This window comes from Triturus cristatus, chromosome 1_2, assembly GCF_964204655.1.
Source record: "Triturus cristatus chromosome 1_2, aTriCri1.1, whole genome shotgun sequence".
NCBI lineage: Eukaryota > Metazoa > Chordata > Amphibia > Caudata > Salamandridae > Triturus > Triturus cristatus.
In genome coordinates, this window is record NC_140580.1 from 313,119,229 (window position 1) to 313,147,064 (window position 27,836).

The 27,836-nt window shown below is 46.8% G+C and overlaps 1 protein-coding gene across 4 annotated transcripts in view; it reads right to left on the bottom strand.

The window, feature by feature from the left end:
- Positions 1-326: 326 nt before the first annotated feature.
- Positions 327-27,836, bottom strand: part of LRRC20 (leucine rich repeat containing 20) — a 1,457,380-nt gene continuing 1,429,870 nt past the window's right edge. For all 4 annotated transcript variants that reach the window (XM_085603858.1, XM_085603861.1, XM_085603857.1 and 1 more), the window contains one exon: positions 327-1,181. In XM_085603858.1, coding sequence (XP_085459984.1) covers positions 1,024-1,181 — 158 coding nt within the window. In that variant the 3' untranslated portion in view covers positions 327-1,023. The remainder of the gene's footprint in view (positions 1,182-27,836) is intronic.

A 27,836-nucleotide genomic window follows, 5' to 3' on the forward strand; every position in this document is an offset into this window, starting at 1 on the left:
ACCTGATGGCATGGATCAACACCATTGCTCCAACACAATCAAGACTCTACCGATGTGGTTTTCCCCACAATTACTATTTTGAAATTATTCATGTCATGTGTTACATGATTCTGGTACAAGAATGCAAGTAGTATTAAAAAAAAAATCAAACATTTGACTTCATATTCTAGTTCACCTAAAAAAACTGAGAAAAATGATGCAGTGTTTTTCTCTCACTGCTACATTTCCATTAGCACAACATTTCTGACAGTGGAATGGAATGTGTGGGAGGCAAAAGTGAAAATAGTTCCATCCTTGATTTGAATAGGAAGACCCATAACAATAAATTGTATTCCTGCTAACAATCTTTATTTTGTCATGCATCACAGGAGAAAAAGGCAGAAAAACATAATCGATGAGGTAAAATCAACCTTATGACTGGCTCTGCGACTACCAAATGCCGCAGGACAGACACATAATGCCAAGAGGATGCATCAGCGTAAACAAGAAAGATCCAGCAGCCTATGGCTCATGTCGACGGAGGGACAATGTATTGTCTGAATTGGTAACAACAAACATTTTGCACAGTATATGAATTTGTAATCCTAATGTTTTATGAATGCCAGCATTTACATTTATAATATGATCATTTCATGAGCAGGTATATCACATAACTAGTGTGTCGATATCCAGTATCTCGTACCGACAGCATTAATTTATTATTCAAATAAATATCTACTGCTCATTTGCAAATGTTATTCTTATGCTATTGTACATGCCAAACAGTTGTCCAGTATCTTGTTTCTCCACCGTCTTCACCTTGATGGGTTGTTCCTTGCGGTCTAATTTGAAGCAATCATCCTTCCAATAAAAAGAAAATACAACCCTAGCTGTTCCCCTTTTCCTACTTGATCAAAAAATTTCCAGCCCAATCCCACACAATGAAAAACACTCATTTGCCCATGTGTGGGCCCACGGTGTCCATTTTGTCCTCCTGAGAGATCTCATTACACACTGCCACATCAGACAATCAGTCCATTCCATCTATGCCTCAATCCCAGCGTTCGCTTCTTGTGCAGATGTAAGCAGTTCAAATTTGATGGCTGGTTTAGTGAGGTTTTGGCTCTCCGCGTTAAGTGGGTTTGACTTCAGGTTCACACAGATGAGACACTGCATGGAGTTCAGCTTATCAACTGGAACATCTGCAAGAGGAATACAGAAGAGGAACTCATGACTCAAGAGCCGACATAGAAAACAAAAACTGGTGGCTCATTATGGTAATGTTTTTTGACTTTTCAAAGAGAAGATTCACTCCCATTTTGGGACTAACAGAATTAACCAGTGGCAATAATCTATGAAAAGGTATGAAGAAAGTAAGATTTGCTACCATTATTGTTTCAGATTGAAATACAGATGCAATTTATTTCCTGAAGCACAATTGTAATCGTAATTACTAAAGCGTGCAAATACCCACTGGAGTCTTGGTGCCAGGAATCAAAACAGTTGACTAGGACAAACAACCAAGGGCACAACACATTAAGAAGATAAGGATAAAGGAAACAGCCAAGATGTCAGCTGTTCCCGAAAAGTTGTTTTGATTGGTTTTTAAGGTACAATGGCATTTTGTACCACAAATAACAGGTATTATGCACAAAGCTACAGCCACCCCAGGAGGCTGTATATATCCTGGGAGCCAGTGCTGAACAAGATACAGCAGATCTGAGATTTCGATTCGGTTGATACCACCTAATTGTTCCTCCAAGACCATTAGATCTGGTCCCATACAGTTATGTATGAGCTATATAAAGTGCTTTAAAAGCCACCCTTTTCTTCACATGGAACCAATGAAGTTCTTCTAGAGTATTTGACACTGACATAAATTTAGAAAGCTTCTTCAAAATGCGAGCAGCTGTGTTCTGCTGTGTCTGTAGCTTTCTAAAAGCCGAATGTCGCATTGCAATAATCAATTCTGGCAAGGAGGAGGGTGATGACTGCAGTTTTTTAGAGATGTAAAGGGATAAAAGGCAACACCCTCCTCAATGATCTCAGTAAAAGGAAGCAGGAGGTCACCACTTTGTTAATTTTCTCCTTGAAGGAAAGGCCCACATCAAATTTCACACCAAGGTTTCTTACCCTAGTCACTGGCTCTGGGATAGTACCCAGGATGTGTGGCCAACAAGAGTGACCCAAAAAGTGCATTCTTTTCTGAAAATGAGAACCTTTGTTTTACCAGAATTTAGTTTTAATAAATTTGTAGTCATCCAATTGACAATAGAATTCAAACACTTATTAAATCACCTCTTCCACACTGCCAGAGACTAATACTACAATCAGGGTATCATCTGCATATGCTACTGTAGCAAAACCATAAGAGTGAATCATCTTTGTCAATGATGCTACATAAATGTTGAAGAGTGTGGGGCTAAGCAATGACCCCTGGAGAACCCCACAGGGAGAGAAAAGAGTTTAGAATGAAAATCCCCAAAGGCTACCGTCTGCTCTATTGCTTAAAAAGGAGGCATTGAGATCATGTGCTGATCTCCCAATCACAATTTCTGTCAGACATTCAAACAGAACGGTATGAAAAACTACGTCAAAAGGGGCGAAGAGATCTAAAAGAACCATCGCCGATCTTCCACTCTTGTCTTTGATAGCTCTGATCTCCTCTGAGACAGAATTTTAAACTGTCTCAGTGCTACAACCAGATCTGAAACTGTATTGTGCATTGTCCAGAACATTGTTCTTGAAAGAGATTGAACATTAAAGACATTAATAAGTTCCTTCAAGGAGTTTGATGCCAATTCAATTTTTTCCACATAATATTTGATCTTTACTTCCACAATTAGTTTTTTATTCGCTAATGACTGTTCTATACTGGCTTCTATCTATCTCACTATAATCCCATTTCCAAACTTTCTCTAACCTAAGGCATTTTTGTCTCATAGTTAAAAGTCCTAGAGAGAACCAGGGGGCAGATGGCCATTTCTTGTAGAATTTAACAATTTTTATTTGGGCTTGTTTCAGAGTTTCTGCACTCAGCCACTCATGATATCTTACAGCTGCTACATTAGGCCCACTCCCCAGATCAGGTTTCGTCAAATCAAGGTTGTCTGCCAGGATTGTTTTATCTGTTTTCTTCAATAACCAAATAGTTTTACTCTGTGCTACTCTTTTAAAATCTAAAGATGGTGTCTGTTATTAACACTAAACTGGATTGCCACACATAATCAGACCAGATCAAAGGTAGTACACCATCACAGAAAAGGTTGGGATTGTTTGAAAATATGCCATCTAAAGTATGACCGCCATTATCTGTAGCAAACTTGACTTTTTGTTCCAACTTGAAGCACAGTCTTTTGAATCTTCTAAATGAAGGTTAAAATCTCCTAAAATGGTAAAATTTGAAAACTGATCACTAGTATCACTATGATTCCAAAAATCGTCTAAAGAAGTATTCTTTGGTCCAGGGGGTCTATAAATCAAAAATCAATGAGCAGTGTAATTGTCAGTAATCTTACATCTGAGAGAAACAGCTTCACAGTTAACTATAGTAAGAGGGTCACATGTTAAGTTCAGTGAATCGGGGTAGACTATTGCAAGGCCACCGCCACGTTTGCCATGCCTGCCATGTCTACTAATGACATAGCCTGAAGGCAGTGCTAGAACCAGATCTGGGTTAAGAGGTTTTCTGCAGCCATATTTCAGTTGAAAAAAACTTTATATGTGAGATGGGACTCTAAAAACTCATGAAATTCCAACTTGTGTTTAACGAGAGACCAAGCATTAAAGAATTAACTTTAAGCTCAGCCTGCTAATCCATCCTAGTCTGCATAGATATGTTGTCCAGGCCAGACAAAGTAGGAGAGAAATTACAGACTATACAGCGACAGTGATTAAAATATCCTTCACAATTTACCAAAACACAATCAGATTGCCCACCTGGCAAATTCATCCCTAATAACTCTTCCTTATAGTATCTATGTGGCACAAAAAGGCCAGGGGTCCTTGTGCATGGCGCATTTTGTGCGCAATTCATTTCTTAAACAACATAATACGGCTACAGTCTTAAAACAACTTGTTTCTAGGACCATTTAAATAAGACTAGCTTCTTATAGAAATGATCGCAGGTAAATATGTATGTGATCAAAGAGGATTAGGCAAAATGTAGAGAAATATGTAATTTTTACGAAAGACATAATATTGGCATAAAGTTACATGGACTGCAGTGTGAAATTACAGTTTAGGGAGACAATAATTTAATACAATTCTCTTCCTGCATTTTGAATGCTTTTTATGATCAATAAACTGCCTCTTCAGCCATGAGACAATCCATTCAATGTGGAGTTAAACTTTGTATCTCGCACACAGGCACCTAGAGACAATTTGCAGTAGAAGTGCCCTTTATAAGTAAATGTAATCCTATTTAATAAATCGATGTCTACATGAATGATGTTACTGTGAAAGCTCATGCATCATGCACAGTGATTACTGCAGACACTGAAGCAATCCTTTCTGGGACTTCTGTCAATATCAGCATCCTTGAGGAGGGGGAGAAAAAAATATAGTGCAAGATGTATGAAGCATTCAAATGGTCACAAAAGCTCCAATTCGGCCGTTGATGTGTACCAATCTCATTTTAGGAGTCAGAAAAGGATTTCACTCCTAAAATATAATTTCAAATGGATACCAATTCAGTATCTGGAAGGCGCATGTTGTAGGTGTTCCTTCAAAATACCTAATCATTATTGTATAAATCCATGTTTTCTGAAATCCGCTTGCAAAACAGAACTTTAACCGGTCATCCCAAGTTGGAGTGGTAATCCATTTGCAAAAGGGAAGGGGTTCTATTATTATATTACCACTTCTCCTTTGAGAGTTTATAAAAAAATGTTTGTTGGGGAGTAGGCAGTGGTCCACAGCATCAATGCCAACTCTAAAAAAAAACTTTACAAAACTTTTCTTTTTAAACGCAACCCTGTTTAATTTTAACAGAATGAGTTATCTTTAAAAAAAAGTTTACTTTATTGAAATGGAATCATAGACATGGTGTTCTGCTAATGCCTAATCTCCCTTTGGGCTAATGCACGTTTTAATGGACTACGACTGAGATAAGTTGTCATTTGACACATTTCTCATTAATATTGATTGCAACCCTCTCTGAAGCTGAGGTTTCCACAGAGAAGTAACTGAAAGTAATTGTGGGCCTCAAGTGTGATGACAGGGTATATGATGGAGGTAGCGATGGAATCCATTGTTTTTCTTTAACTTAGGTGCAAAAGTGTAGTGGCTCTGCTTTGTTTCCATAGAGATTATTGCTGGCTTTGAGTTGGCTGGGGGGAGGAGAATTCGTTTTATGGTAATATATTTATAGAAAACGAGGCCCGTAGTAATATATCCATGCATGATGATCCGGTTAACTATAAGAGAGATTCAAGAAGCTGACATACATTGTAACATTTACAAGTACAAGGAGGAAAATGCAAATCCATTAGCTTCTATGCACCTAATCCATCCCAGGACCACCCTCAATAACTTCATGGACTTAGTTACAGAGAGAGAGAGGGTATGTTGATCCTTTTAGCAGATCTTAACCTGGTGTGGGACTACAGCGACTCACGCTGTGCTACTTTGATTGAGAAGATGTGAGCTGAATGATAGAAACACTAATAGCAATCTTAGGCTGGCCGACGTGCAGGTGCATGCACTCAGATGAAATGGACTTCTAATCTCGTTCATAGGACCTACACTTGAATTGTGACCACATCAAAAAAAGGTAAGCTTTAGAATGTGGTTGCAGTAGACATCTCAATATGTGACCATGCACACATGTAGAGTGAACGGCTTGCAAGGCAGTCAAAAGTGGCTACAAAATTGAAGACTGCACTGCGATCTGCTGCGGCATGCTGCACTTCGAAGAAGTAAATGATATTTTTCATTATTCATGGCCCAGAACACATTTCTGGTAAAAACAGAGATGCATTGTTGGTGACAGAGAAGGGCATATTTACCTATGTCTGCCAGCACTGAATGGTAGACGAACATAAAAGAGACCTTTCTGACAAAAAATTAGTAGACCTAGAAAGAATAAACAAAGTAGAACATACTTTGGCTCATAACCCAGAGGATATAGCAACTAAGGACCCTATTATGAGTTAGGTGAAGCTAGTTGTGAAGATATTGGGTGACTGGAATTAATGACAGTAGAGGCTCGCCAAGGGAGTGCTGCGGGGTGGGGGGGTGGGGCGGGGGAGGGGCAGGGTAGGGGGTTAGTGGACTCAGATTTCTGACGGACAAAACTCAGAGTAAGCCTTACTCTGAGTTCTGTCTGTCGTATGTCCAAGTCTACTACTCCCCCACCCTGCCCCTCCCCCGCCTCACTGCCCCGCAGCACTCCCTCAGCGAGCCACCACTGATTAATCAATTTTGCTGGAACAATTGCACCTAACTCTGCCTGTTATGAGATGAACCCCATGCAATGGGGAGTAATGATGTACCAAACAGTTTTTCAAGGTGGATTTCTTTATGGAATTCTGATTCCTTGAAGAGTAACGCTCAGAATTTGCAATCTGCTCTGTGGAGACCCAGGGAGCCATATCCCATGGGGTATAACGCTCCTCTCAGCCTTTGTTCAGCCCATATATGGATTGCTTAAGTAGAGCACAGCTCGTCCTAAGGAGGGGCATAAAATACATTTGAGATTGGTAATAAGGCAGGTAAGTTACTGTCCTTGTGGTAAAAGCTCAATGTAATAAGCCATTCGTTGCTAACAACGAGATGATCAGTGACTGGCGATGACAAAGCAAAGAGGGATCATTTCCACACATTCTATCAAGAACTGTACTTTGTCAACCTTAGATGTAGAGTTAAGTTGCTTCATGAAATGATTTGATTATTTTTTGCAAGGTCAAGGACCTGCTCACATATTCTCAAACTAGGGAAAAGCCTGGAGGTGTGTGAATCCTACTATGAGTGACTGTACGGATGAGTGAGTGGATGTGTGTGTGTAAACCTAAGAATCAGTGAGTGGGTATGTAGTTATTGGTGTTGGAGAGTCTATGGTTTTGAGAGTGGCAGTCTGTAATTTAGAGTGGGTGTATCAAAGGTTATATTAGGGTGTGAGAAGATATATCAAATTAACACATGGATGATGTCATCAGTGATGTCATTTGAGATGTCATGAGTGATGTCATTAGTGATGTCACTGACCATGTCATGAGTGATGTAATATGTGACGTCATCAGCAGTACATTGCGGGGGCGCGAGTTATAGTTAGCTGAACTAACTATAACGGGGGAATTTCTCTGGTTTTGTACGAGTGAAATGTGCAACTAACTATAACTTTCCCTAAAACCTATAATTTTTTCAGTGAATTTCTAAGGTTTTTTAAATGCTAATTTCTAACTATAACGTGCCTGAAACCTAAGGTTTTTTCAGTGAATTTCAAAGTTTTTTAAAATGCTAATTTCTAACTATAACGTGCCTGAAACCTATGGTTTTTAAGTGAATTTCTAAGGTTTTTTAAATGTTAGTTTCTAACTATGCCTACAGAGGTAGGACATGTGAAGAAAGAAGAAAAAACGCACAGAAAGAAGCAAAAGAAATGCAGAAAGAAGCAACAGAAGTCCACAAAGATGAAGAAAAGTGCAGGAAGAAGCAAGACATGTGCAGAAAGAACCAACAGAAGAGCAGAAAGAGGCCTTGTTGCAAAATCATCCTGTGTTCACAACTTTTTCAGATGGGTACTGGTGGTAACTGACACTGACTAACCAGGCCAGTGCTATGCTAAAAGACACTTAGAATACAGTGAAGACACCTACATACACTAGGGAACACTATGCGTTGGGAAACCCCTGTGATTAGCATGACCTCCTCTGTAAGGCCCTAGTACCTACTAGGGCAGGGGGATTAAAACTACCTCTAAGTCAGAGGAGCAGAAATATGCTACTTTAACTAGTAGTCACGTTTGCAGAGTGGTGGAGAAATGGTGCTGGGCGTCCAACCAACGCTCAGGAATTCCGATGCGTAGGACTTACAGGAGGGATTCTTGGCCCACAAACTCCCTCAGGACTAAATTGGACTTCATCCCCCATCCTGTAGTCTGCCACGAGGCACGTTTGCAGAGTGGTAGAGAAAGGGGGCCATGGCCTCCGAAGACGTCTTAGCAATCCCACTGTGTGGGACTTACTGGAGGTAACAAGAGGGGCAGTTGGCCCCCAAGGACATCCTTGGGGGCCAACTTCCCAAACTATTACCTCCAGTCAGTCCCACACAGCAGCACTGGTAAGTACTCGTACCAGGCCACGCCCACTTTGCACACCACTCTACAAACGCTGTCCCTGGCGTGCTCTTGGATGAGGACTGAAGTCCCCTTCACTGCTGGGGGTCCTTTAGGGGCCAACTAGCCTACCTTTTACTTCCAGTAAGCCCCAGGCAGTGGGATTGGTGAGAGGTAGCAAAGGCCATGCCACCTTTCTCCACCACTCTGCAAACGCACCCCTGGCGCATTATAAGTTGGGGGATTAAGTCCCCTTGAATCCTGAGGGTCCCTGGGGTCCAACTAGTCCACCAGGTACCTCCAGTAAGCGCCACAGAGCTACATTATAGAGAGGTGTAAAAAGGGGCGTGACCTGGACCACTGCTCTGCAAAGCAACGCTGTGGCGCTTACTGGAAGCACCTGGTGGGCTAGTTGGCCCCCAGGGGCCCTCAGGATTGAAAGGGAATTAATTCCCCAACTTAAAAGGTGCCACAGGGCGTGTTTGCACACATGTCACCTCAGGCCCCACCCCCTCCCTTCATCGCTGTGCAAACACGCCCCATGGTGCGTTTTAAGTTGCGGGATAAATTTCCCTTAAATCCTGAGAGTCTCTGGGGTCCAATTAGCCCACCAGGTACCTCCAGTAAGTGCCACAGAGCTGCGGTTGCAGAGAGGTGTAAAAAGGGGCGTGGCCTGGACCACCTCTCTGCAACGCAGCCCTGGCAGTGAGGCACAGGATGGCTGCCAACACTTCCTAGTTTGGAGTGTTGACAGCCAATTAGAATAAAGCTTGTGGTCGGGAGGGTCTGCGGATCCTCCGTGCCTATAAATATTGAAACTTTTATTTTTTTATTCTCTCAGCAACTACTGAACAGATTTACACCATTTTTAAAAAAAGGGCGCTTTCTGAACCAAGCACTACCTTTTTGCCAAATTTGGTGTAATTCCGTTCAGCAGTTCGAGCTGTAGCCGTGTCTAAAGTTTCCTATGGGAAATTCCTTTTTCAACCGTTTTTTTTGTAATTTCTCAGGAACTACTGAACGGATTTACACCATTTAAAAAAAAAGGTCTCTTTCCGAAACAAGGGCTACCATTTTGCCAAATTTGGTGTAATTCCATTCAGCAGTTCGGGCTGTAGCCGTGTCTAAAGTTTCCTATGCAAAATTACATGGATAAAACACGTTTTAGGACCCCCCTTTTTCTCGGCCCCTGCTTGGCGAATCATCCCGAAACTTTCAAGATAGGAGCTGACCGGAGCGGGCCATAAGTTTTGAAAATTTCGTGAAGAATCGTCAACCGGCACCAAAGTTATTGGGAAAAGAAAAAACGCTTTTCCTATGGAAACTAAGTCCTAACTATAACTATCTACTGGCGACCGCCAGTAGATAATAAAGATATATATATATATTACCTACTGGCGGTTGCCAGTAGGTAGATATAGTTAGGACCTATTATCCATAGGAAAATCGTAACATTCTATTCCCAATAACTTTGGAGCCGGTTGACAAATCTTCACGAAATTTTGGAAAAACTAATGGTTCCTATCCTGAAAGTTTGGGGGTGATTCGTCAAGCGGGGGCCGAGAAAAAAAGCCCTAAACGCTGAACGGAATTACACCAAATTTTGCAAAAAGGTAGCCCTTGGTTCAGAAAGCGCCCTTTTTTTTTTTAAATGGTGTAAATCCGTTCAGTAGTTCCTGAGAAATTCAAAAAATAGTGGTGAAAAAATAATTTTCCCATAGGAAACTTTAGACACAGTTATTGGAAAAACTGCTGAACGGAATTACACCAAATTTGTCAAAAAGGTACTGCTTGGCCGAGAAAGCGACCTTTTAAAAAATGGTGTAAATCCGTTCAGCAGTTTTTGAGAAATTAAGAAATAAAGATAGTGAGGATCCGTGCACCCTCCCGATCACGAGCTTTATTCTAATTGGCTGTCAACACTCCAAACCAGGAAGTGTTGGCAGCCATCTTGTGCCTCGGGAAACAGAAAAACAAATGCGAAAAAAGAGAAAAGGGGGCAGGGTAGAAACACCCTGACCCCCTAGGCCTGCTTAGGGGGCCCCTCAAGGACCTTCAGGGCCAAAAAAAGAATTTATTTATTTTTTAAATCTGCAAAATCTGCGGAGGATCCACGGATCCGGACGAAAATTAAAAAAATATATTAATTAGCCCCCGGGTGGGCCAAGTCCCGGGGGCAATGTCAAGATTGTAATGGGGGGCCCAAAGGGGCCCCCCAGCCCCGGGGACCGCCACCCCGGGGCTTGTTTAGTAAATGGGTGGGGGCTCAAAGGCCCCCAAGCACCGCGGACCGCCAACCCTGGGGATTTTATAAAATATTGGTGGGGGCACATGGCCACCCCCGCAGCCCCAGGGACTGCCAACGCCCCGGGCTTGTTTTAAAAAAAAAATAACTACCTGTGTGGAGGGGCTCAACCCCCACACGCCCCAGGGACTGCCATCTCCCCGGGGCTCTAATTATTTAAATTGGGGGGGGGCTTTGCAAATGTTGGTAGAGGGGCAGCGCGGCCCCCCTCCTGGAGCCTGTGATGGCCCTGGGGACTGCCACCCCCCAGGGCCGGCTCCTGCAGTGTCCCGGGGTGCCCACCCCGGGACACTGCTGTTTGCTATTGCAAGGTGGGAGCCTCGCGGCTCCCGACCTGCCATAGCAAACTGCTTTGGTTTTTGGAAGAGAGAGCAGGAAACCTGCTCTCTCTTCCAAAAATCAAAGCCGATTGCTTTTCCACCCGGGGAGCTGCATCTTAGCAGCTCCCCATGTGAAAAGCAATGCCGGCTCCTGCAGGAGGCGGGGAGCTGGCGGGACCATGGGGGGATTGGGGACCCTCATTGGTCCCCAACGGAGAGGGCCAGCCCCGGGGGATGGGGTCCCCGGGGTTATTAGTGGCCCAGGAGGGGTGCCACGCGGCCCCCTCCTCAAAAATTAAAAATAAATAAATAAAAAACAAAGCGCGTCCCCTGGGGATGGGGTCCCCGGGGCCATAAATGGCCTGAGGAGGGGGGCAAGGCAGCCCCCCTCCAAATAAATAGAGAAAACAAAAATGGCCATGCCCCGGGGGGATGGGGTCCCCGGGGCCGATTATGGCCTCAGGAGGGGGGCCACGGCCCCCTTCCAATTTATTTAAAAGATAAAGTAAAATTGGGGTCAGGCCCTGGGGGATGGGGCCCCCGGGGCCAGTAAAACAGGGTAAGAAGGGGGGCAACACAGCCCCCTTTCTTAAAAAAAATTAAATAAAAAAAAAGACTGGCATCCCCGGAGGCCCCGCCCCTCCCTGCAGCACTCTGCAAACACAATCCCTGGCGCGTTTGCAGATGGGGAACTAATTCCCCTTGAATACTGGGGGTCCCTGGGGGCCAACTAGCCCACTAGGAACCTCCAGTATGTGCCAGGGAGCTGCATTGCAGAGAGGTGTTCAGAGGCCACGCCCCTTTTTAGACCTCTGCAACGCAGCTCTGTGGCGCTTAATGGAGGTACCTGGTGGGCAAGTTGCACCCCAGGGACCCTCAGGATTCAAGGGGACTTAATCCCCCAACTTGAGGTGATGTGTGCAAACACGCCCTGTGGTGCGTATTAAGTTGGGGAAATGATTCCCCTTCAATCCTGAGGGCCAACTAGCCCACCAGGTGCTTCCAGTAAGTGTCACTGCACTGCGTTGCAGAGATGTGGTCCAGGCCGTGCCCCTTTTTACACCTCTCTGCAACGCAGCTCTGTGGCGCTTACTGGAGCTACCTAGTGGGCTAGTTGGACCTTAGGGACCCTCAGGATTCAAGGGGACTTAATCTCCCAACTTAAAACGGCCACAGGGCGTGTTTACACAATGGTGAAGGGAGGGGATGGGGCCTGAGGTGACGTGTGCAAACACGTCCTGTGGCGCATTTTCAGTTGGAGTAATAATTCCCCTTCAATCCTGAGTGCCCCTGGGGGACAACTAGCCTACCAGGTGCTTCCAGTAAGCGCCACTGCGCTGCGTTGCAGAGAGGTGGTCCGGGCCGTGCCCCTTTTTACACCTCTCTGCAACGCAGCTCTGTGGCGCTTACTAGAGGTACCTAGTGGGCTAGTTGGACCCTAGGGACCCTCAGGCTTCAAGGGGACTTAATCTCCCAACCTAAAACGGCCACAGAGCGTGTTTACACAGTGGTGAAGGGAGGGTACGGGGCCTGAGGTGACGTGTGCAAACACGCCCTGTGGCGCGTTTGATGTTGGGGAAATAATTCCCCTTCAATCCTGAGGGCTCCTGGGGGCCAACTATCCCACCAGGTGCTTCCAGTAAGCGCCACTGCGCTGCGTTGCAGAGAGGTGGTCCAGGCCGTGCCCCTTTTTACACCTCTCTGCAACGCAGCTCTGTGGCGCTTACTAGAGGTACCTAGTGGGCTAGTTGGACCCTAGGGACCCTCAGGCTTCAAGGGGACTTAATCTCCCAACCTAAAACGGCCACAGAGCGTGTTTACACAGTGGTGAAGGGAGGGGACGGGGCCTGAGGTGACGTGTGCAAACACGCCCTGTGGCGCGTTTGATGTTGGGGAAATAATTCCCCTTCAATCCTGAGGGCTCCTGGGGGCCAACTAGCCCACCAGGTGCTTCCAGTAAGCGCCACTGCGCTGCGTTGCAGAGAGGTGGTCCAGGCCGTGCCCCTTTTTACACCTCTCTGCAACGCAGCTCTGTGGCGCTTACTAGAGGTACCTAGTGGGCTAGTTGGACCCTAGGGACACTCAGGATTCAAGGGGACTTAATCTCCCAACTTCAAACGGCCACAGGGCGTGTTTACATGGTGGTGAAGGGAGGGGACCGGGCCTGAGATGATGTGTGCAAACACGCCCTGTGGTGTGTTTTAAGTTGGGGCAATAATTCCCCTTCAATCCTGAGTGCCCCTGCGGGCCAACTAGCCCACCAGGTGCTTCCAGTAAGCGCCACGGCGCTGCGTTGCCGAGAGGTGGTCCAGGCCGTGCCCCTTTTTATACCTCTCTGCAATGCAGCTCTGTGGCACTTACTGGAGGTACCTTGTGGGCTAGATGGACCCTAGGGACCCTCAGGATTCAAGGGGACTTAATCCCCCAACTGAAAACGCCCACAGGGCGTGTTTGCACACATGTCACTTCAGGCTCCCCCCTCCCTTCACCAGTGTGCAAACGCACCGCGTGGCGTGTTTTAAGAGGTAGTTTTATTCCCCCTGCCCTATTATGTACTAGGGGCTTTCAGAGGAGGTCACACTAATCACAGGGGTACCCCAACGCATAGTGTTCCCTAGTGTATGTAGGTGTTTTCACTGTATTCTAAGTGCCTTTTAGCATACCACTGGCTCTAGGCCTGGTTAGTCAGAGGCAGTTGAATGAATGAATGAATACCTGCTTATATAGCGCATGGCTACCCTAGAGCATCCCAGCGCTGTCAGACCCAAGGACATTATCAAGCATTAGAGGATGTTATTAAACAAAAATGTCTTTAATTGCTTCCTGAAGGCGATGTAGTTTGATTCATGCCTGATGTTGTCAGGGAGTTTATTCCATTCTTTAGCTGCTAGGACCGAGAGACGACGGCCGCCCATACGGGCTAGCCTGACCTTTGACACAACAAGCAGATTGCGTTGGTTAGATCTAAGAGATCTAACCGAATGATAACGACGAAAGAAAGGATCCAAAATGGGAGGACCCAGGTTGTGAATAGACTTATGTGCCAAACACATGGTCTTAAACACAATCCTTTCGTGAATTGGGAGCCAATGGAGGAATCGAATTGAGGGCTTTGCTGATGACCGTTTGGGGACTTTCATAAGTAAGCGAGCTGCACAGTTCTGTACAGCTTGCAAAGTTTTTGTTGTAGTTGCTGAGGTCCCCAAATAGATAGCATTAGCATAGTCCAGTCGCGAGAGAACCAGCGACTGGACTAATATACGTCTGGCTTCAAAACAAAGGAGGTCTAGGACTTTTTTAAGAACTCTCATCAGCCCATAACAAGTTGCGGCTACTTTGTTAGCCTGATATTGGAAGTTCAGGGCAGAGTCCAACCAGACCCCCAAACTTTTTATTTTGGTCTTAGGCTTCAGAGGGGGTCCAAGACAATGCGGCCACCAAGGGTCCAAATTGATTGGGGCTTTATAGCCCAGCAGCATAATGTCCGTTTTGGCTCCATTTAGCTTTAAACAAGACGAGGTCATCCAGTCAAGGACATTGGAGAGACACGGGGTAAGATTGTTAATCCCCTGATGTAAGGTATCGTCTCTCACCAAGGAAACAACCAGCTGCGTGTCATTGGCGTAGGTGACAAGCTGAATTCCCCAAGGAAGCACCACCTCAGCCAAAGGTCTCATATAGATGTTAAACAAAGTGGGGCTGAGGGATGATCCCTGGGGAACGCCGTGACTAAGTTGCAGCTGGCTTGATGACACCTCATCCTCAAAGACGGAGAAATATCTATCCGATAAAAAGGAATGAAGCCATTTAAGAGCCAGTCCGGAGATCCCTGCATGGCGAAGCCTATGCATCAAAAGAGAGTGATTTACAGTGTCGAAGGCTGCGCTGAGGTCCAATAGGACCACCGCAGCGCAGCCTCCAGCATCCACAATAGCCCTGGTCGCCTCCACTACCGCCACCAGTGCAGTTTCTGTTCCTTGCTTGGCTCTGAATCCAGTCTGGGATGAGTGTAATGCACCAGAAGACTCAACAAATGAAGAAAGAACCTGGTTGATGTGTTTTTCGGCTATTTTGCTAAGGCTCGGGAGAAGCGACACCAGTACCTGTCTGAAAAAGTTGTGGGCACAGGATGATTTTGTAACAAGGCCTCTTTCTGCTCCTCTGTTGGTTCTTTCTGCACGTCTTGCTTTTTCCTGCACTTTTCTTTGTCTTTGAGGACTTCTGTTGCTTCTTTCTGCATTTATTTTGCTTCTTTCTGTGCGTCTTTTCTTCTTTCTTCACATGTCCTACCTCTGTAGGCATAGTTAGAAACTAGCATTTAAAAAACCTTAGAAATTCACTGAAAAAACCATAGGTTTCAGGCACGTTTTAGTTAGAAATTAGCATTTAAAAAACCTTTGAAATTCACTGACAAAAACCATAGGTTTCAGGCACATTATAGTTAGAAATTAGCATTTAAAAAACCTTTGAAATTCACTGAAAAAACCTTAGGTTTCAGGCACGTTATAGTTAGAATTTAGCATTTAAAAAACCTTAGAAATTCACTGAAAAAACCATAGATTTTAGGGAAAGTTATAGTTAGTTGGACATTTCACTCGTACAAAACCATAGAAAATCCCACGTTATAGTTAGTTCAGCTAACTATAACTCTCGCCCCCGCAATGCACTGCTGATGACGTCACATATAACATCACTCATGACATGGTCAGTGACATCACTGATGACATCTCAAATGACATCACTGATGACATTATCCATGTGATAAATTGATGCATCTTCTCACACCCTAATATAACCTTTGATACACCCACTCTAAATTACAGACGGCCATTCTCAAAACCATTGACACTCCAACACCAATACCTACATACCCACTCACTGATTCTTAGGTCTACAGACACATCCACTCACTCATCCGTACAGTCACTCATACTTATGGTCACTCAGTACAGGACTATCATATGCACTCATACACCTATATAGACACTCACACACAGCCAGTCATCCATAGAGGTACCCACACATCTAGTCAGTTATGCAAATAAATAATCACACACCTATTTACTCACCTATATAGTTATACACACACCTGCTCACTCATACAAATACTAGAACATTCTTATGCTCTTATACAATCACTGATACACCCACACACTCATCCATACAGCCACTGTCACAATCACACACTCTCACTTATAGCCATTTAAATACTCTAACACACATATATACTGCCTTTTAAATATGTAGTTACTCGCACATGTACCACTGAGATATACAGTCACTCACTAACACACCCATACACTCACTCACCCACCCATGCAGTCCATCACAGATGCAATCTTGAAACCATGCACCCAGTGAATCACCCACTCACACACGCCCCACCCACACAAACACTCAGCCACCCATACAGATACTCAGACAACCAATCAATAACTCATGTAGCTATTCACAAACCCATGCAGCCGCTTACACACCAACAGACAGATGGATACAGACATTCACACAGTTTACTCACCAACCCATGCATTCAGTAAGATACGTTTAATCACTCACTTATAGACTCAGTTACACACCCACTAAATAAATCATCCATTCAGACACTTATACACCCACTCATTCTTCAATATGCATTTCCCTATATATATTAAACATAGTTAAACTTTACAGAAACACACAGTCAAAGGTTATATTCAGGTGTGAGGAGGTGCATCAGATTTTCACATGGATGATGTCATCAGTGATGTCATCAGTGATGTCATTTGAGATGTCATCAGTGATGTCATCAGTGATGTCACTGACCATGTCATGAGTGATGTAATAAGTGACGTCATCAGCAGTGCATTGCGGGGGAGCGAGTTATAGTTATCTGAACTAACTATAACGGGGGAGTTTCTATGGTTTTGTACGAGTGAAATGTCCAACTAACTATAACTTTCCCTAAAACCTATGGTTTTTTCAGTGAATATATAAATATATATCTTGTTCCAAAGTCCACCTTGGCGTACACTGCACTCTTCTGACGGGTGCAAGGTAAAGTGGATGTGGGTCCACTCTAAAATATTAGGCTTGGGTGTCGTGAAAAACAATGCACTCGCGAGGTGGATTAATCCTTTATTTTCAGAGCACACATCGCGAGGACGCGTTTCTGCGTTTCTGCCTTCTTCCAGCTCACATGCGCTATGTGGAACGTGGGTGGGTCAGTTCTTTAAGATATTAGAGCTAGATGCTCATTGGACGCGGTAGCTGGTAGGGAGAGAGGGATAGGTCAATCAATGTCCAATGCCTTGGACCCCTCCACATCTCCCGTTACCGCTGACTCTGGCACCCCTCCACGTCATGTAGATGTTTGAAGGCATCCCTCGTCAGCCATCAGGTTTTGTAACAGTCAGGGCAGGAGTCGGCGTATTCCTGATACTCCTCCAGTCTGAATGGCTGGCGTTTCATCACAACGCTGATATTTCTACGCCCTGTGGTAGTGCAAGACGCTGTATTTACCTTGCTCCAAAGTCCACCTTGGCGTACACTGCACTCTTCTGACGGGTGCAAGGTAAAGTGGAGGTGGGTCCACTCTAAAATATTAGGCTCGGGTGTCGTGAAACACAATCAATCAATCAATCAAACACTTGTATAGCGCGCTACTCACCCGGAAGGGTCTCAAGGCGCTTGGGGGAGGGGGGCCACTACTGCTCGAACAGCCAGGTCTTGAGTTGTCTCCTGAAGGCGAGGTGGTCCTGGGTCAGCCGAAGGTGGATGGGGAGGGAGTTCCATGTCTTGGCCGCCAGGTAGGAGAAGGATCTGCCTCCGGCGGTGGCTCTTCGGATGCGTGGTACGGCGGCGAGGGCGAGGCTAGCGGATCGTAGCTAGCGGGTGGGCGTGTGGAAGGTCAGGCAGTCGTTGAGGTACTTGGGGCCCAGGTTGTGGAGAGACTTGTGTGCGTGGGTGAGGAGTCTGAACGTGATCCTCTTGTTGACGGGGAGCCAGTGCAGGTTCCTCAGGTGGCTGGAGATGTGGCTGCGTCGAGGGATGTCCAGGATGAGTCGGGCGGAAGCGTTTTGGATTCGTTGTAGTCTTTTCTGTAGCTTGGCTGTGGTTCCGGCGTAGAGGGTGTTTCCGTAGTCCAGCCGGCTGGTGACGAGGGCCTGGGTGACCGTCTTCCTGGTTTCGATCGGGATCCATCGGAAGATCTTGCGGAGCATGCGGAGGGTGTGAAAGCATGAAGAGGAGACGGCGTTGACTTGTCTAGTCTTCGAGAGGGAGGAGTCCAGGATGAAGCCCAGGTTGCGTGTGTGGTCTGTCGGCTCGGGGGCGGTGCCCAGGGCTGGGGGCCACCAGGAGTTGTCCCAGCGGAGGGTGATGGTCCAAGGATGAGGACTTCCGTCTTGTCTGAGTTCAGTTTCAAGCGGCTGTTCTTCATCCACTCGGCGACGTCTTTCATCCCTTCGTGGAGACTGGTTCTGGCGGTGTCGGGGTCTCTGGTGAGGGAGAGGATCAGCTGGGTGTCGTCGGCGTAGGAGATGATGTTGAGGTTGTGTTGGCGTGCGATGGCAGCAAGAGGTCTCATGTAGACGTTGAAGAGGGTGGGGCTGAGTGATGATCCTTGCGGGACGCCGCAGATGACTTCGGTGGCTTCGGAACGAAATGGGGGGAGGCGGACTCTCTGTGTTCTTCCAGCGAGGAACGAGATGATCCACTTCAATGCCTTCTCTTGGATGCCGGTGTTGCTGAGGCGTTGGACTAGGGTGCGGTGGCAGACAGTGTCGAACGCGGCAGAGAGGTCCAGGAGGATGAGTGCTGCTGTTTCCCCGTTGTCGAGAAGGGTTCGGATGTCGTCGGCGGCTGCGATGAGGGCGGTCTCGGTGCTGTGGTTGGCTCTGAAACCGGACAGCGAGGGGTCGAGGGATCCATTCGTCTCGAGGAAGGCGGCAAGCTATCTGTTGGCGATCTTCTCGATGACTTTGGCAGGAAAAGGGAGGAGCGAGATGGGGCGGAAGTTTTTGAGGTCGGTGGGGTCTGCTGTTGGTTTCTTCAGTAGGGCGCTGAGCTCGGCATGCTTCCAGCTTTCCGGGAAGGTGGTGGTGTCGAAGGAGGTGTTGATGACGTCTCGGAGTTGGGGTGCGATGGTGGAGTCGGCCTTGTTGAAGACGTGGTGGGGGCAGGGGGCAGTCGGACAACCGGAGTGGATGGTGTTCATCGTGCGGGCTGTGTCTTCGGTGGTCACTGCGGTCCAGGTGCGGAGGGTCGTGGTGGGGTGCGTTGGTTCGACTGTTGGATGGTGTGCCGAAGCTGTTGTGGATATCGGCAATCTTGCGGTGGAAGAACGAGGCGAGGGAGTCGCAGAGGTCTTGTGAGGGGGTGATGTCGTTGCCGGTGCTGGGGTTGGAGAACTCCTTGACGATGCTGAAGAGTTCCTTGCTGTCGTGGGCGTTGTTGTCCAGTCGCTCCTTCAGTGATTTCTTCTTGGTGGTGCGGATGAGCTGGTGGTGCTTGCGGGTCGCGTGTTTGAGGGCGGTCATGTTGTCAGTGGTCCGGTCGAGTAGCCAGGCTTTCTCGAGTGTGCGGCAGGTCTTTTTGGAGTCCTTGAGTTCGTCGGTGAACCAGGGGGCCTTCTTGCCTCTGGGTTTGCTGGGAGGGTTCTTCAGTGGTGCGAGGTCGTAGGCTCAGGCTGTCAGCCATTGCGTGAAGTTGCGGGCAGCTTCGTTGGGGTCCGGTGTGCTGGCAGGTGGGTTCTGGCTGAGGGAGGTGGTGAGCTGGTCGGCGGTGATCTTGCTCCAGCTTCTGTGGGGAACCTGTTGCGGGTGGTGGTGGGTAGTGGTTTTCCTGAAGCTGAAGTGGACGCAGCTGTGGTCGGTCCAGTGAAGTCCGGTGGAGTGGGTGAAGGCGATGTGCTTGCTGGATGAGAAGACGGGGTCAAGCGTGTGGCCGGCGTAGTGGGTGGGGGTGTTGACCAGTTGCTTGAGTCCGAGGTTGTCAAGGTTGTCCAGCAGGGCGACGGTGTTGCGGTCCTTGTTGTTTTCCAGGTGGAAGTTGAGGTCCCCTAGGAGGATGTAGTCGGTGGAGGGGAGGGCGTGTGGGCTGATGAAGTCTGTGATGTCTTCGCTGAATTGTGTGCGTGGTCCCGGGGGTCTGTAGATGAGGGTGCCTCTGAGGGTCGTCTTTGGGTCGGTGTGGATCTGGAAGTGGAGGTGTTCGGCGGCGGTGAAGGTGTCGTTGGTATCGGTCGTGATGCGGATGATGTTCTTGTGGACGATGGCGATGCCTCCTCCGGTCTGGTTGACACGGTCCCTCCTGATGATCTTGTATCCATCCGGGATGGCGATGGCGATGTCGGGGGCTGAGGAGGCGTTCATCCAAGTTTCAGTGAGGAACGCGACGTCTGGTGATGTTGTGTCGAGCAGGTTCCAGAGTTCGACGGCGTGTCTATGGACGGAGCGGGTGTTGAGCAGGATGCACTTGAGGTGATTGTTGCTGGTGCTTGGCTTGGCGGGTGCGGTGCAAGTTCGGAGGCAGGTGAACTTGCAGCTAGTGCAGGTGAATGGTCCGTGGAAGCGTTTGGGGGCGGCTCGGCAGCAGGCGGGGGTCCGGCCAGCGTTGAGTGCGTTGAAGGCGGCGGCGTCGTAGGTCCTTCGGTTCGTCTTGCGTCGGTGGGGGCCAGGGGCCCTGGCGCTGGGCGTGGTCCAGGCGCGGACGGGCGCAGACGGGCTTACCTTTGGCGCGCCTTCGGCGCACAACCGGCGCGCCCGCTGCGCGTGACCGCTGCGCGTACGCGCGGTCGCCATTTATGGCGAAGTGGGAGGGAGGGAGGAGCAGCTGGGAGGCGGGAGGGGGGAGGGCACAGAACGAAAAGGGGGCGTGTCTGTTAGGATGGCGGCGGGAAGCGGGGAGCGGGGCAGGCAGGCACAGGGGGACTGGAGGACAATAAACACTTCAAAACACCAACGTGCAAGGGAACAACAGTCACGATTATACAGGCAAATTTAAAACAGAAAGGAAACAGAACAAAATATTAAGGCACACGCAAATACGGCGAGATCAGCGAGGCAGGCACAACGAGGGCAGTAGCGAGGGAGGGGCACACACACAGCTGGTGGCCGTGCGGCGCGGGGGTGTCCTGAGAACAGGTCACACTCACCTGCACCACGCGGTCGCCATTTATGGCCAAGTGGGAGGGAGGGAGGAGCAGCAGCTGGGAGGCGGGAGCGGGGAGGGCACAGAACGAAAAGGGGGCGTGTCTGTTAGGACGGCAGCGGGGAGCGGGGCGGGCAGGCACAGGGGGACTGGAGGACAAAAAACACTTCAAAACACCAACGTGCAAGGGAACAACAGTCACGATTATACAGGCAAATTTAAAACAGAAAGGAAACAGAACAAAATATTAAGGCACACGCAAATACGGCGAGATCAGCGAGGCAGGCACAACGAGGGCAGTAGCGAGGGAGGGGCACACACACAGCTGGTGGCCGTGCGGCGTGGGGGTGTCCTGAGAACAGGTCACACTCACCTGCGCCGCGCGGTCGCCATTTATGGCCAAGTGGGAGGGAGGGAGGAGCAGCTGGGAGGCGGGAGCGGGGAGGGCACAGAATGAAAAGGGGGCGTGTCTGTTAGGACGGCAGCGGGAAGCGGGGAGCGGGGCAGGCAGGCACAGGGGGACTGGAGGACAATAAACACTTCAAAACACCAACGTGCAAGGGAACAACAGTCACGATTATACAGGCAAATTTAAAACAGAAAGGAAACAGAACAAAATATTAAGGCACACGCAAATACGGCGAGATCAGCGAGGCAGGCACAACGAGGGCAGTAGCGAGGGAGGGGCACACACACAGCTGGTGGCCGTGCGGCGCGGGGGTGTCCTGAGAACAGGTCACACTCACCTGCGCCACGCAGTCGCCATTTATGGCCAAGTGGGAGGGAGGGAGGAGCAGCTGGGAGGCGGGAGCGGGGAGGGCACAGAACGAAAAGGGGGCGTGTCTGTTAGGACGGCGGCGGGAAGCGGGGAGCGGGGCGGGCAGGCACAGGGGGACTGGAGGACAAAAAACACTTCAAAACACCAACGTGCAAGGGAACAACAGTCACGATTATACAGGCAAATTTAAAACAGAAAGGAAACAGAACAAAATATTAAGGCACACGCAAATACGGCGAGATCAGCGAGGCAGGCACAACGAGGGCAGTAGCGAGGGAGGGGCACACACACAGCTGGTGGCCGTGCGGCGCGGGGGTGTCCTGAGAACAGGTCACACTCACCTGCGCCGCGCGGTCGCCATTTATGGCCAAGTGGGAGGGAGGGAGGAGCAGCTGGGAGGCGGGAGCGGGAAGGGCACAGAACGAAAAGGGGGCGTGTCTGTTAGGACGGCGGCGGGAAGCGGGGAGCGGGGCGGGCAGGAACAGGGGGACTGGAGGACAATGAACACTTCAAAACACCAACGTGCAAGGGAAAAACAGTCACGATTATACAGGCAAATTTAAAACAGAAAGGAAACAGAACAAAATATTAAGGCACACGCAAATACGGTGAGATCAGCGAGGCAGGCACAACGAGGGCAGTAGCGTGGGAGGGGCACACACACAGCTGGTGGCCGTGCGGCGCGGGGGTGTCCTGAGAACAGGTCACTCGCGGGGTGGATTAATCCTTTATTTTCAGAGCACACATCGCGAGAACGTGTTTCGGCGTTTCTGCCTACTTCCAGCTCGCGTGCGCTATGTCGAACGTGGGTGGGTCAGTTCTTTAAGATATTAGAGCTAGATGCTCATTGGACGCGGTAGCTGGTAGGGAGAGAGGGATAGGCTCGGGTGTCGTGAAACACAATGCACTCGCGGGGTGGATTAATCCTTTATTTTCAGAGCACACATCGCGATACATACGATACAAACAGGTGCTGACACTTTGGACTTTGAACACCACATTTATTTTCCGAGAGACCCTGACGCGTTTCGACGGTCAAGCCACCTTGCTCACACAATGGGCGCCAATGCCATTGGCCTACATATGCTTTTCCACACTGGTAAATCTTCATGGCAACACAGTGGCCGCATGGACATAGAAGAGTCACTTATTTATTTTTGATAAACATAAAAGTGAGTTAAATCATAAAAATAATTTAGAAGACTTAAAGTCAGTCTTTCTAAAACATGTGCTGGTTAACTAAATCTGCAATTCCACAGCATCCAATGGGGATGAAGCAAAAGTCTGCTGATAAGAGTTAATGACAAGTGTCTGCGGTACAGAGCAAGGAATATACCAGTGTTAGTTACTGATTTTCAAGGCGTGCTATATACATGGGACAAAATGTATACATGTATATAAGTAAATCAACAATTAAAATACTAGTTAATACAATGAATACATTGTCCCTTTGTCTCAAGTGAGTTATCACACAACTTTTGTCTGTTATCGCCAGTATTATGGTAAAGGTGTGGATTACGCCCCAGTGGGCCAGTTTTCGTATCACAAGTACTTCTTGCATCAATTTTCACCCCATCACGGAATTGAATGTTTAGAAAACCTGTATATGCGTAATCAGCATTTGAGACTTCCCTGCAGAAATAGAAATCACCATACACATACGTACAAACTCAAACCTGTGTACTGTAAAACTAAACTATTTACCAAACGAGATAATGTGGAAAAGAAAATTATAAATATAGAAATCTGAATTCTCTGTACCTAGCACCTGGTCAATGGGAAATTGACACAAGCAGCTAAAGATGTACAATTAACTCCTCATCTGAGTTCAGTCCCTGGGGTATTTTGGTGTTTAACATGAGCATGTATCTAGATTCTAATCTTCGTAGCTGGAGTTGTCTGTTACCTCCTCTGGGACTCGTAGGGACAGAATCAATTATGTAATAAACTAGTTCTTCTGCATTTCCCTGGTGGCATTGATTGATGTGCCTTGCCACTGGATAACTCTGATCATCATTGGCGATGCCCTAAGGTGCTGTAGGATCCGTACATGAACTTTGTGAATTGTGCTACCCACATATCTCTTTTGGCAGGTGCATTCTAGCACATATACTGCAAAATCGCTCTTACAGTTATACGTGCCTCTGATCTCAATAGGATTGGATCTAAGGGGTAACTGGACAGTAGTGGTGTTACATGCTACATGCTTTGCACTTAGTGCACTGAAAAAGCCTTTCTTGGCTTTCAGACAGTCTGATCCACATCTAATGTGGGGCATATTTTGCACCAATTCTCTCCTCATTGATTTAGCCCTCCTGAAAGATGTCAGCGGGGCACTTGGCATATCTAGACCTATTACAGGGTCACCTTTCAAAATCTTCCTATTTTTATAAAGGATATTTCTTACATATATATACAAGACAATCCAAGTCGCAGTAACACATATATAAATGCTAGAAAAACAATTTAAACATACACATGAAACATATCTCATAAGTACTGACATTTGGTTGCAGTATTGTACCCTAATACTGGTCTTATTGTTGTTTAAAGTATGTGAAAGGGAGGTTAGGGGGGTCAAAAATGTCAACTCTCCTCACAAAATTTCAAGATACCAGGGCAAAGATTTTAAGGCTTGAACGAGGAGAGAGGCATAACTAGAGGCAGCTGACAAAGATGTGCTCAAGCAGCGTTTTACCACAGAACAATCCCCTCCACCCACTACCTTTGGGGCCTTCAGATTCTGTGGCTACATGGTACCTTACCATTAAGAAATGTCCTCATTAATACTTATGCATCAATTTTACCAACTGATGAGATTTTATATGATTTAGTGAGCCTATGGGAGAGATTAACACATACTTTTACGTTGTGGAAGGCAGCTTTAATTGGGTGGTCGTTTTGGCCATGGATAGGTCCTACCCTGCACACAAACACAATCACGATAGACTTCTTAATTGGTTAAAAGGCTGGTCACTGTGCAGCGTAAGGTAGGATGTAAGGGAATGCTCATTCTTTTCTGCCCACAAAGTGCACAGAAGACTAAAAATGTTCTTGTTCAGGCGGACTCTGATCACATCCTACTGCTGACAACACTGTGCTATGATTAACCGCTGGCTTGTGTTTCCTCATTGGTGCCTCCAGATCAGCAATTTATATGAAGATAGGGGTTCCACAAGCAACAATGTGACTAAATAGGAGGCACTTAAAGTTATGGTGAGGGGAGCTAACATAAGAACAGCTTGACAAATGATGACCCTAATCAGAGCGATGCTCTGGAGGCATCAGTCACTGCTGAGGATGCAAACACTGCCATTGCTGAGCAGAGGAAAACCCGCTGGCACCAGAGGGCCCCCTTGGAGTGCCATGAAACTTAAAAGGGTTCCTTACAACCAGAACTGTCTAGACCACGAACATGTTCACTAAACAGAGAAACTTCCCCATTTCAAAAGAAAGGTATTTGTAACAGTAGTGTTCAATCCAGATAAGAATCCCTTTGATAGGTCCTCATACCTATAACTGTTGCTGCAGAATCTTGAGTACTAGATCCTTAGGAAGCTGCTAGCATCCAGAATACTATTCATCCCAATGTCCCTAGTTATCAGGACCACATGGACTTTTCACTGGGCTTCTAACGTAGACACACAGGTTGTTATATAATCATTGAAGTACTGGCTGGTGGTCAACTCTCTTTGGATATTTCTCTAGATACAGTGAAGGCATTTGAAACTTTAGGGAGAGATTATCTGTACATAATCCTGCATGCTATGAATTTTGGATCCAAGATAAAGGGTTGAATACATCTCCGATACGTGGATCTTGGGTGTCACGTCCATACAAGGAAAGTAATTTACCATGAGTGAAAGTGGAATGGTGAAACAGGCAGGATTGCGCAAATCACCTTTGTTGTTGACCCTGTTCATGATGCCACTGGCTTTCTAAATTGAACAAGGAGGGTATTTTGCAAAAGATTATAAGGAAGAGGTCGAGACAACTGAAGAAGAGGTGGGAGACTGGCTAAAACAGGAGCATTTTCAAATTCTCACAGAAGAAAAGAGCAGGGCTCTGAGCATGAAGATAAGCATAAGGGAAGTTGATCAAGTCCTTTAAGATGGGAAACGGGGGAAAGACCCTGGCCCAGATGGGTTACCACACAAAATAAATAGAGCACTGGCAGGTACACTAGCTCCAATATTAATAGAGATGCTTAATGAACGGTTTCTGAGAGAGGCTAGGTTGCCAGAGTCTTGGAAGGAGGTCCCTATCACCTTAATTCTTAAGCCTGAGAAAAATGCAAAAAACTGTGACGCCTATAGACCGATCTCACTATTAAATTGCGATTATAAGCTCTTTAGGAAAATTTTAGCTGGAAGGTTAAATGGGGTCATGTCAGATCTTATTCACGAGGATCAGAAAAGGTTTATACAAGGGAGATATTTAAAAGAACTGACATATGCTTTGGTGGGCTCTATAGATTTAGCTACCACAAACGATCTCCCCCTTCTAGTAATTACGTTAGACGCCACAAAAGCGTTTGATCGGGTTAACTGGGTCTTTCAACAAACAGTTCTGAAATCTTTGAATTTGGGAGTAAACTTCTGTAGAACACTCGCAGGAATCCATGCCTCTCCAGTAGCAAGGGAATTGGTGAATGGCACGTTGACTGACCCTCTAAAAACAACTAGAGGTACAAGGCAAGGCTGTCCCCTGTCAACGCTACTCCTTGACTTATACATTGAGCCCTTAGCTAGGAAAATCAGAATTGACCCTGAGATCCTGCCTTTTAAATTCACGAACTGGGAAAAGAAACTAGCTCTATTCGCAGATGATCTCTTGATCTACACAAAAAACTTGCAGAAGTCTATGAGCCAGCTTATGAGAATAATATCGGAATTTAAATTCTGAAGGATATCAGGTTATGAAATAAACAGTGGGAAGACAAAGATAATGGCCTGGAACTTGGAGGTAGGTGGGGTAGCAGTAAAAAGTGAAATGAGGTAGTTAGATATCAGGGTAACCCAAGATATTTCAGAGCTGGCTAAGGTAAGTTACGAGAAAACAAAAAAAGAAGGAAGTGTGTAATCTGATGGGGAGTTGGTTGCATCTCCCGTTAACCATATTCGGGTGGGCAAACTTGATAAAAATGTCTATCCTGCCAAAATTTACTTTCCTTTTTGATTCCATTCTGCGTCCTTTTAAGAAGAAGTGGTTGGGAAAGTGCAGGGTTATATATGTCTAGTTTTGTATGGACCTCCAAAGGTCCCCTTATAGCGTGGAAAAAGCTGAGAAGAAGAAAAGGGAAAGGGGGGCTTGCGTTACCTGATTTGCAATTCTACGCTTGGGCTTTCTTTTTTGAAAAATGGGAAAATTATGTTAGATAGGCCGGGTACTCAAACATAGGCTGATTATTTGTCAAGATGTTGAAGGAAATGAAAGATGGGGACAGTGGATTCCTGTATAAGTATGCTGATCCTAAATATTTTAAAAAATCAGACTAAAAGTTCAGCAGGGTATGGCCGAGACTTGGTGCAGTATCAGAAGATCCCAATTTGGGACTATCTGGGCTCTCCGGATTGGACTAGAGATAAGTTGGTTGAACCATTGACGAAAGCGGGCATGCAGGTCCAGGATGGCCATTTGATATCATGGGAAATGTGTAGCGATGGGACGGCCAATAGAATGTCAAGATTCAAATTTCTACAAATACAGAACTGGTATTAAGCGTCCAGCATGTTGATTGGGGCAGCAAATGAACTAGAAAAGAGGCTGATGTCAGAAGTACCCACGAAAAAATAAATATCCACCCGATACTGGATTATGATGGACCAGAAAGATGGAAAGTTCACGCTGCCTTCAGAATTATGGGGATGGTGCTTGCCGGAGTCAACGCTGGAGAACTTATGGCAACTATCTATGTCTACCCTTTGTAACACAGTTAAACCTGCTATTTAAGGAGTAATCATTTGTTTACACTTCATGGGGCATATTAGACCCCACTAAGGCTTTCGAAATTCGGTAAAGGAGGGGACATGGCCTGCCTGAAGTGTGGGC